The 11616-nt window shown below is 43.8% G+C and overlaps 1 protein-coding gene across 1 annotated transcript; it reads right to left on the reverse strand.

Moving 5' to 3' along the window:
- Positions 1-1218: 1218 nt before the first annotated feature.
- LOC116837421 (protocadherin alpha-3-like) lies at positions 1219-5027 on the reverse strand. Its single transcript, XM_032801774.2, has 2 exons — positions 2547-5027; positions 1219-1275 (listed from the first exon to the last, which is right to left on the reverse strand). Exons 1-2 carry the CDS (start codon positions 4917-4919, stop codon positions 1219-1221), a joined length of 2430 nt encoding a protein of 809 aa, XP_032657665.2. The 5' UTR covers positions 4920-5027.
- Positions 5028-11616: the final 6589 nt, after the last annotated feature.

Below are 11616 nucleotides of genomic sequence, written 5' to 3' on the forward strand. Positions count from 1 at the left end.
GACGTTTTAGTTGGGGGCTGTAGGTGATGGCTAGTGGCATTCTACTACCTTCTTTGTTGGGCCTGTCCTGTAGTAGGTGATTTCTCGGTACGATTCTGGCTCTGTCAATCTGTTTCTTCACTTCCACAGATGGGTATTGTAGTTTTAAGAATGCTTGATGAAGATCCTGTAGGTGTTTGTCTCTGTCTGAGGGATTGGAGCAAATGCGGTTGTATCTTAGGGCTTGGCTGTAAACAATGGATTGTGTGATGTGATCTGGATGAAAGCTGGAGGCATGTAGTAAGTATAGCGGTCATTAGGTTTCTGATATAGCGTGGTGTTTATGTGACCATCACTTATTTGCACTGTAGTGTTTAGGAAGTGGGTCTCTTGTGTGGACTGGTCCAGGCTCAGGTTGATGGTGGGGTAGAAACTGTTGAAATCCTGGTGGAATTCCTCAAGGGCCTTCTTCTCATGGGTCCAGATGATGAAGATGTCATCAATGTAGCACAAGTAGAGTAGGGACACTAGGGGACGAGAGCTGAGGAAGTGTTGTTCTAAGTAAGCCATAAAAATGTTGGCATGCTGTGGAACCATGTGGGTACCCATAGCAGTGCCACTGACTTGAAGGTATAAATCGTTCCCAAATCTGAAATAGTTGTGGGTGAGGACAAAGTCACAAAGCTCAGCCACCAGGTCTGCCATGACATTATCAGAGATACTGTTCCTCATGGCTTGTAGTCCATCTTTGTGTGGAATGTTGGTGTAGAGAGATTCTACATCAGGGTGGACAAACTTTTTGGCCCAAGGGCCACATCAGGGTTGCACAACTATATGAAGGGGTAGGGAAGACTGCCCACTATTCAACCATCTCCCACTTCCCGGCTCCTGACTGCCCCCCTCAGAACCCTCCAACCCATTCAACCCCCCCGCTCCTTGTCCCCTAACTACCTCCTCCTGGGACCCCTGCCCCTATCCAACCCCCCTGTTCCCTGTCCCCTGACTGTCCTCCCAACCCCTATCCACATCCCCACTCCCAGACAGGCCCCCTGGCACTCCCAGCTCTCCCTGTTCCCCATCCCCTGACTGACCCCCCCAAACCTCTGTCCCATCCAACCACCCCCTCCTCCCTGACTTCCCCCCAGGACCTCCCACTCCCTTAACCAACCCTTCCAATCCCCACCCCCTTACCAGTAGCAGAAGCTCTCAGCCACGACACCTAGCCAGAGCCAGCTGCGCTCACAACAGTGCCCAGTGGGAGAGGCGGGCCAGAGCGCAGCCTGCATGGTGGCGTGGCTGTGGGAGAGGGGGGACAGTGCGGGAGGGGCTGGGGGATAGGATCCCCAGCCGAGAGCTGTGTGGCCAGGAAGGATGGTCCCGTGGGCTGGGTGTGGCCCGCGGGCCATAGTTTGCCCACGTCTGTTCTCCATCCATAGTGGCTAGGATGGTAATTTTCCCTCTGTTGATACTCACACCTTCTGGTCAACTGTTGGAAATGGTCCACATCCACCCTGATTGAATTGGCCTCATTAGCACTGACCCCCTACTTGGGTAAGGCAACTCCCATCTTTTTGTGCTGTATACTTATAGCTGCCTACTGTATTTTTCACTCCATGCATCTGATGAAGTAGGTTATGGCCCACAAAAGCTTATGCCCAAATACATTTGTTAGTCTCTGAGGTGCCACAAGGACTCCTCATTGTTAATCCTAATATAGTTTGCTAGGATTTCCTCCTGCTCCAATCCTGCCCCTGGAGCAACGGTAGTGGCACTAACTGGAGCATGTGGGGGAGTAGATCATGGTGTTACTTTAAGCCTCAGGCAATTCAGTTTTATATGATCGAACTGTTTAGAGAGGAGATGAGTGAGAGGGGACATGATGAAAGCACACAACATAATGAATGATACAGAGGAAGGTCAGTGATATACTCTCATTTCTCACTTCTCCTCATATAAGAATTAGGGGGGCATTCAATAAAGCTGAGGAGGAACTAATTGTAAACTAAAAAAAGGAAGCATATTTTTGCACCATGATCTATCCACCTATGGAAATCTCTACCAGGACACATTACAAGAGCTGGAGTTTACTGGGACCCAGAAAAGGATTAGATGTCATCTACATAATTTAAAGCCAGTTACTTTAGATATAATAAAATTCAACAAAAGGGATATTAAACCTAATGTTTCTGGACATAAGCCAACAGCTAAATGCCAGAAGTTAGCGCTGAGTTTCAGGTATAGTCAGGTTATCCCATAATTCTCCATTTTGGACATCCCTGAACCTTCCTCAGAAGCATTCCTAACTGGTAACCGTCAGACACAAGATACCAAACTGAAGGCAATTGTTCTGATACAGCATAAATATCATCACCATTTCAATCCCAAAAATAAACTACCACTGCAATTAAAATATGGAAACTGTCATCATAAACATCTCTTCTAAAGCAATTCAACCAGGTTTAATTTATTTCGATTATATTTTCATGGAAAACTATCATGTCAACCCACATTAACATCTCAAAATATTTGAATACATAATAAATATAGAACAGATTCATGAAACTCACCTGGCCAGATGAATTTTGTGCTAGCTCCTGTTCCTTCACAGTCCCACTTTTCTCTGCACAGTTAGGGAAGTTGGGGCTGAAAACCATGAGATCATTCTTGGCGGAGCCTTCCCCTACACACAAGTTCCGGCTCTGGCGCTGGGAATACGACCAACTCCCCACCTCGCTCGCGCACACGGTGGCTTTCCCAGGCCCGCACATCACTTCCGGACCCGGGCGGCATCTCAGGCCAACGTACACGACAATCACCAGCACAAACAGCCCGGACACCGAGCAAATGGCGATCATTAAAGACACGTTCATGTCAACCAAGGGACCTTCGCTCCCGCCCCTTGGCCTCGAGTCCCATTTCACAGCCTGGGGAATCTCCACCAGGGACAGGCTGACAGTGGCTGTCGCGGACAGCGACGGCTCCCCATGGTCCTTCACCAGGATCACGAGGCGCTGGCTGGGGCCGTCCGCCTCCTCCAACGCCCGCGTCGTGCTGATCTCCCCGCTGTACAAACCCACCCGGAAAGGCCCCGCAGCCCCGGGATCCTGCACTTCGTAGCGAAGCCACGCGTTGTAGCCGGAATCCGCATCCACCGCTCGGATCTTGCCCACCACGTGCCCTGCGCCGGCCGACAGCGGAACCAGCTCGGGCCCTGGCGAGCCGCCGACAGAGCCAGCCGGGGACACTGCGGGCGCGTTGTCATTTGCATCCAGGACAAAGAGCTGCACACTCACGTTCCCGCACAGCGACGGCAACCCGGCGTCCCTCGCGTTCACCTGGAACTGCAGCACTTGCAGCTCCTCGTAGTCCAAGGGCTGCAGGGCATAGATCTGCCCGCTCTCCGAGTGCACCGAGATGTAGCTGGACAGGGGCTGCTCTCCCACACTTCGCTCCACCACCGAGTAGCTCACAAAGGCGTTTTCCCGCAGGTCCGGGTCCCAGGCCGACACGGTCAAGAGATGGGCCCCGGGCGGGTTGTTTTCCTTCACAAACACCGTGTAAACGGGCTGAGGGAAAGCGGGGGCGTTATCGTTCACATCCGAGATCGCCACCAAAATGCTGCTGCTGGCCGAGAGAGACGGGGCCCCTTGGTCTCTGGCTGTCACCACGATCTTATATTCAGACACTCGCTCCCGATCCACGGCCTCCGCCAGCACCAGCGAGTGATAATTCTTAAAGGTGGAGACGAGTCGAAAGGGCAGGTTCGGGGGGATGGAGCAGGTGACTTTGCCGTTGTCTCCCGAGTCTCGGTCAGAGACGCTAATAAGAGCCACCACTGTCCCCGGGGGAGTGTCCTCCGGCACCGGTAGAGAGTGAGACGTTATTGTTAACTCGGGGGCATTATCGTTAACATCTAACACTTCTACGAAAACATTGCAGTGCCCGGATAATGGGAAATTACCTTTGTCAGTGGCCTCTACTTGAACTTCGTGTAATTTAGTGTTTTCGAAATCCAGTTCTCCATTTACACTGATCTCTCCAGTATTTGAATCTATTCTAAAGGTGGCACTTACACTAGATTGAGTAACACCGCGAAGTGTATATAAAATATCCTTATTAATTCCCTCATCTAAGTCGGTTGCGTTCACTTTAATTACCATTGTTCCCTTAGCTGCATTTTCTAATAATCGAACTTTATAACTAGACTGGTTAAAAGAAGGGGCGTTATCATTCACATCCAGCACCGTGATCAGCAGCCTAACTGTGCCGGTGAGCTCCAGTTTGCCACCGTCAGTGGCTGTGAGTAATAAATGATGTACAGGGGTTTCCTCTCTGTCCAGTGATTGCTTTAAAACAAGAACTAAAGATTTACTTTGCTCTTCATTAGTTTGCACCTTTATGGTGAAATGTTCGCTTGGGCCGAGTTTATAGGTTAACAGCGAGTTTGTACCAATATCTGCGTCAGACGCGCCCTCTAGTGGGAAACGCGAACCTGGAAGCGTTAGTGATTCTGCTATACTCAGGTTTTGCTCATTTACGGGGAACACAGGAGCATTGTCATTTATATCCTGTATCTCCACTTCCACGTGAAATATCCTCAGCGGTTTGTCCACTATCACCTCCAGGTCAATGGCGCACAGGGGGCTCTGGCCGCACAGCTCTTCCCTGTCTAGTCGCGAATTAACAAACAAAACGCCGCTCTGCAAATTTACCTCAAAATAGTCTCTCCTGCCGCTGGAGACCGTCCGGAACATCCGAGACACCAGCTCCGCCACCTCCAGCCCCAGGTCCTGGGCCAGGCGGCCCACAAAGGTGCCGTGTTTGGATTCCTCTGGCACGGAATACCGGAGCTGGCCGCTGCCCACCTCCCAGGCCGTGTGCAACAGAAGCAGCCGCAGCAGCTGCCTGGTTACCAGGGCGTCTCGCCGGAGAAGAGCCATTGCGAATGCAGAGAGTGCAGGCTAACAAATAAAATCCCAGTTTTTGCCAGAAAATTAATATGCTTTACTATATCCTGCCACGTCTTTGCAAAGGTTTAATTCGAGCCGTATCAGGCAATGCTGGCCAATCTCTGACGTGCTGCCGATGTTATTATGAGTAAGGTGGGAGGAGCTGTATTTTCCCTTCTATGAAAACGTATTTTCAGTCAACAGCGACATCTTGTGATGTAAATATGAAGTCCGCTGCTAGCTATTTGTTTTCGTTATATTTAATCATCGTTCCTCTCTCCGCCGCCCCCTTATTATGGTATAAGGACTCTTGATCAACTGTACTTCATTATTGGCTCTAGTCTATTTTTTTTAGGTTGTCCTATCATCGGAGCTTAATTTCCGACGGAATAATCATTAAAAGTCTGGAGTAATGCCGATACTGCGGGCTGTCGCACATGACGTCTAACTTTTTTGCCACCCCCGAGTTGAAATTCTTGTAGTCTGGTATCCGCCCCCAATATTAGTGTTAGCCAAGTTAGTAATTAAATTAATGATCGCTAATGCTTGTTTTCTCTTTAGCAAAGAGGAAATCAACATATCAGCTGACTGTCAATGTATAATATGGTTTTAATACTCTATCTGAATGCAGAAAATGAAAGATGGAAAGCCTTTAAGGTGCTCAATACAAGGAAAAGTAATACATCATTCTTGTTCGGGTTTTTAAAAAGTATACTTTAATCTGAAATCGTTCCACCTTATTTTACGAAATGCATTGGTGAGTCCCTTTTACAGGCAATGACTGTACCACAGAATGGAACTAACAAGTCACAATGAACTAGAATAGGCCTGCTAACCACAACTGCATGTAAGTTAGGTGTTGTGACAGTAATTGTTAGTGAAGTGAATGTGAAAACACAAGGGAAATTTTCCCTTTTGCCCAGCTGGGTGCTCGTTTTATTTTGTAAGATGTATTTCTAAACAAATATCCCAATACCGTTACTTCATGCCCGCTGTTCTTATTGCAGATTTAAGAATAATATACATTTTGCAAAATCTCTAGCTGTGTTTCTAAATATAAATTATTGGGTAGAAATCAAGTGACCCTATATTGTGACAGATCACTACAGCCAGAGCTCTGCTCCCCCAGCAATGCCTCGCCTCTAGAAAGCAACTCAAAAGCCCTCCAGAACTTTCCCTCTAGATTAGAAGAAGGCCGAACTTAAAACCAGCCGACAAAAACATAGTGGCCTGGAAATCTGGATCGTCTCCAGTCAGAATCCACCTGATGGCGGGCATCCTCTCACAACTCCCTCCCTACCTGAGCTCTCCACGACACAGACACATTGCAGTCGAATAGCTCAAGCAGCCACTGAATTAGTTTAATGAAAGTAATGGAAATTCTTAATGCATTGCGCAATGGAAGCATGAAACTTTCAGAACAGGTTGATGCACTTCTAGCTATCCTGAAATACATAAAACGGCAGAGAGGCCTCTCAGGAAAGGCTAGTGGGAGCTCACTTCATATTAAGAGGTGGAAAGCTTGAATACAGCAAAGCCACAGAGTGAAAATAAAGATCAGCAAGTAAGATTCAGAGAAAACAGAGCCAGAAACACTACTCGGCATTTAATTAATTTACCAGAAATGGAAGGAGCCAATAACATGCTCCAGTTTATGGGCTCCCTTTTTAATGAAATCTTTATTAAGGTCACCTCCTCAGCTGCCGTTCATCTGAAAGGATCCAGAGAATCAACGAGCCCAAAACTATTACAGGAAACTTGTTCACATTTTCAGGATAGGGAAAAGGTTCTTCATCTTGCTAGAGTCTACCAAATACATGCTAAACCAGTGCACACATCAAATGTAAAAGTACAGCATTTGATCCTGTTTTTAAAATCACAAAGGGAAAAAACATTATTATTTCTAGCTCTTAGAGGCCTAAGTCTTTCAGACTGTAAACTCCATTTTATAGTGTAAGCTGTCTGAGCCAAGGACTATCATTAATGAACTATTTGCACAGTGCATCGCACACAAGCTTTCTTATACCCTGAAATGCTTTGGATACTTTTCAATGTTTCCTTATTTCAAAAATTAGAAGATGCCTCACATTCCCTTGAATTACTGACACAACCAGAAGAAAATCTCCAGGATCTCAAGAAGCCAGCAGGTCAGATATAGAAGGATGATTAAAACCTTTGGAAATAAGCCAGTTTATCCTTTAACAAAATCAATACCCTAAAATAGTGAGTTTAAATAGAATAAAAATAGACAATATAATGAATTAGCATTGGTTAAACTTAACACACAAGTATGTTCAAAGGAAAGAAAGAAAGAAATAAGCCAAGAGGGAACAACTGGTATTTAAAATGTCTATATAAATGTAAATTAAAATAAGTTGCAGGTGATAACAGAAGCTCCAATTCTGCTAACTGGGTCCATGCCTACCACTGAAAATTGCAAAAATAAAAAGAGACTAATAAATGCTACAGTGGTCTTGCTGCCTGCAAAAGGGAAATCTGTATCTAATAATCATATCTCCCAACTTCTTTGATGAATATTCTCACTAACATTATGGCTCTGTCGATGCAGTGATGCTGGCAAAGGAGGTGCCAGCTTATGCCAAGGTCCCCATGCCTCACTTGAATACTGACAAACACATAGCTGAAATCCTTCTGGTTCACTTGTGTGTTAGTATTGTTAAAATAGGCATTACAGTTATAATAATGTGCTTAGTGTTTAGACTTTATTGACTGCTTGTAAATTGCTGCAGGAATTAATCTCACTTAAAACATCCATATCCCATGTTGTAAGGTAAAATTTGAGCATTGATACTGTGAGCTCTGTAACTGTATACGTCAGGAGACAGGAGAGAAGTATGAAGTACTAGTCTCCAATAGAAGGTGTTATGTCCTCCCTGACAAAAAGGCCCATTGACACCAGATGAACTATTATGGAACATCAGAGAATAAAACATTTTCTTGATTGTTCTGCTCTATCCTGCCTTTCCATGCCCCCTTCTCTTTCCCTACTCCTCCCTGTCAATGAAGAGGAAAGGTTCAAGTGAATTCTTCCAATCAGCCAAGTTTGCACTTGAAGCAGAAGGAGGGAAGGGATAAAAAACCCTCACAAGAAGGAACTGTATCTTTATGCTGCTTGGAGTCTGAGGTGAAAAGGATGAGCAAAAGATCCCCAGTGCTTAGCCTGGGTTAGCCCTACAGGACATACAGAGCTTGCTTATTATAAAAGCTTCTATTATTTTTTTGAAATTTAAGATTGGAACTCATTTGTGTGTATATATATCTACCTGCTTTAACCTTGTAAAAAACTCTCGTTTCCTCTTCCTACATAATAAATCTTTTGATAATTTATTATATGATTGGCTACAAGTGTTGTCTTTGGTTTGAGATCTAAGGTGCAATTGACCTGAGGTAAGTGACTGGTCTTTTGGGACTGGGAGTAACCTGAGAATCATCTATCCCATAAGTATGCTTCCCTGGGTGGAAAGACAGATCAGACTGTTTGTGACTCCATGTTAAGGCTGTTATAGTGCCCGAGGAGTTTACACTTGATAATTGGTTGGTTAAATCTGAGCATAGAACTCACAGCCAGTTTGGGGTTTGTGGCCTATTTTCTAACACTGCACTCAGGTTAGTAGCCACTCTCTTGAGCCACTGTAGAACAGTTTGACATATGCTATTAGAATTGAAAAGGTAATATGAAAATAAGTACATCCATATAAATCTCTACATGTAACTGGAAGCAGCTTTTCTAATCACCACTGGACCTTAAAATGTCAAGCAATGCTCAGAAGGCTTTTGACCGGGTTGTGTGGCTTTTCTTAGTTCAATGTATAACAATATTTATATCCAGCCTTAATTTTCTGTGGTATATTTCTGATCTATGTAACTAATGTTATAAAGTTGGAAAGAAGAATGTACCAGGCATACCCAATGTTTCCTCTATTATTTGCTTTTATAACAGGATACATCAGAAAGTGTTGTTGTAAGCTGATGCCATTATGCTTTATTTCATACAGTCTTGTAAATCTATGTGATCATCACAGTCCTTAGACCCTAGTGTCCCTACACAGTCCTCACACCAAGGCCACCACCCAGCAGTTCACCTGACCTAGTTGAGAAGGGAGCCAGTGAAGCTCTATCTTGCAAAGGCCCCATCCACAAAACTCCTTACTGGGGGAAATATCCAGCTGACCAATTGTCTAGGATGTTCTACCTAAACCAGAAAGAGGTACAGATGCTGTCTGAGGAATTAGATTAATTCCTAGCTGGCTGCTACTGTGGACCCTACCTACTTGCCTGAGCCCTGCCTTTCTGCCTGCTTCTGGTTCCTGTCATCTGTATCCAAGACCCCTCTCTGTTCCTCCTTTCCTGACTCATTCCAGGTCCCTGTTTCTCTGCTCTACACATGACTCCAGCTCTGACCTTTGGCTTGGCCCCTGACTCTGACCCCAGTTCTGGTTCCATGTGCCTGACTCTAACCATTAGACGTGAACTCTCACACTCCAGCCCCTATAATCTATCATCGAGGATGTCTGCATTCTAGATTAATTTTCTATGTTATAGGAAACAAAATTAACTACACAAAACAGAAATACTGCTGATTGGACTTTCCCAAAATAGGATACTGCATTTACAATCTTTGGGTCTTTGGGAGGAAATTAAATACCCAGGGACACCAGTTACAGATAATATTGAAGGATTATGTAAAACTAATTTAAAAACTATTACTAAACTCCTCCATAGTGAAGCAATAATCTGGAATAAATTATATATCAGTTGATTAGGGTAGAGAACTGCTGTTCATATGAATCATTTATCCAGCAATTTTTTAAATTACACTTATTGTCTGTAAAAATCTCTAATACCTTCTTTCTGAATTTTGACCAGAGTTATCATTTTTATGAACCTTTAAATACCTCCAGATAAATTATTAAACTATTTCAATTTATTTCTGAAGAATGTTAACAAGATTTATCCAATCTGAAAAGATATTGTTAGACAGCCATTTTAAATAATGGATGCAATGTCATTCCAGAGGATGAAGCGAAGATTGTACACCTACAAGGACAATGACATCTGTCATGGATCCACAGGGTCTGGTTTATGCCCCAGCAATAACCAGTCCCTTGACAGTGACTTTTTTAATGTGCCAAACCCCAAGGGTTCACACATTTCCTCAGGAGCAGGCCTATGGCCTCCAAAACTCCAACACTGAGCCTTCAGGCACCAGTGATCACTGTGCCTCTCTGTAGGCAAGATAGACTCTGATGGAAGACTTGCACTGTCCATTTTCAGGGAAAAAGGCTTTCAGTGACTATTTTCAGCAACAGCAGGCAGACATTTCAAAACAAGGTAATAATGTATTAGTCACTTGGCACACAGTATATGGAAGTCCTTGGGTTGCAAAGAGCGGCAAAGATTAAGACATAGCCCATCCTGGCCCAGCCAGTGCAAACTGGCTCTGACTCTCTCCCTGATCCTCAGCCCCAGGTAAAAGCTGTGTGTCCCTCCAAAGAGCAGCCTTTATTCCAGTCACTTGATACCTTTCTTCTTTCTTCTCCAGCTGAGTTCACATGTTCTGCCTAACAAGGTTTCCTGCTGTTAGATGTCAATTTTTCTGTTCTTGCCCTGGGGGTTGGGGAAGAGGTCTCATGGTCTTTCCGGAGCCTCTGTTTATCTTGGTCAGTTTCAACCAATTCTTTCATGACCCATTCATTCCACCCCTTACAGCTAGGAGACACACATCTCATGTCTCCTACTCTGTTCCAAGTCCCTTTTGTATCCACTGGGTAACAATGCTAACTACAGAAGGAAACTAAAACATATGAAAATATTACAGAAAATGCCATTTGTCATGACATAATTTTCAGAAATTATTCACAAACAGGAGTTTTCTTAACAAAAGTACAGCAGTTCAGCAATTCAGACACTGGCTGAAAGTAAAAGAGAAGGATTTGGGATACTTTTTAATTTAGCAGATTCTTCAAACCAGAGTTATAGTCAGTGACTGTAGAAAAGCCCTTCCAAAAGTGTATGTTTTCTATTGATTTAAAAGAAAAAATCCCTTTTCATTTAGGAGCATTTTTTAAAAAGCATTCCTGAGACCCAAATCTACAGTGTTGCCTCATGGCCTGAACGCCTCAGTTTGTACTTTTAATATAAATACATTCTTCGACACAATCTGTATAAACTTAAATATGAATGTTCTCTCATCTAGGGTCAGTTTTTAGTACTTACCCTGAATGGAAGGAATAAGAGTACAATTTCCCTTTAATTTATAAAATCACAGTTTTCTTTCCTAAAACTCTCTATTGTCTCTTTTCAGCACCAAAATCCCATGAAGTTTTTAAATGACTTTCTATACTTATAAATATAATTACATTTTCAGATCTTCATATTACAGCCACTAGCAACCTCTCCAGCAAATTAATATTCAGACAATTTTTTCTCTCACATTCCATGTTTTTTTTTCACTTCATAATTCCATTGATCTCAGGAATAAAAAGAAGAAGATCAGGAGTATTATTATGACCAGTATATACCGATTACCAAGGGAAACAAGTGGAAATTTTGGGAGCATAATCCTAATATCTGAAATCATTTGAATTCCTTCAAATATAATGTCACAATATTTAATCTTCTTTCTGAAATAAATTACACCACAAGAAATAATTACTTATTTTTATAG

This window comes from Chelonoidis abingdonii, chromosome 7 (assembly GCF_003597395.2).
Source record: "Chelonoidis abingdonii isolate Lonesome George chromosome 7, CheloAbing_2.0, whole genome shotgun sequence".
Taxonomy (NCBI): Eukaryota; Metazoa; Chordata; order Testudines; family Testudinidae; genus Chelonoidis; species Chelonoidis abingdonii.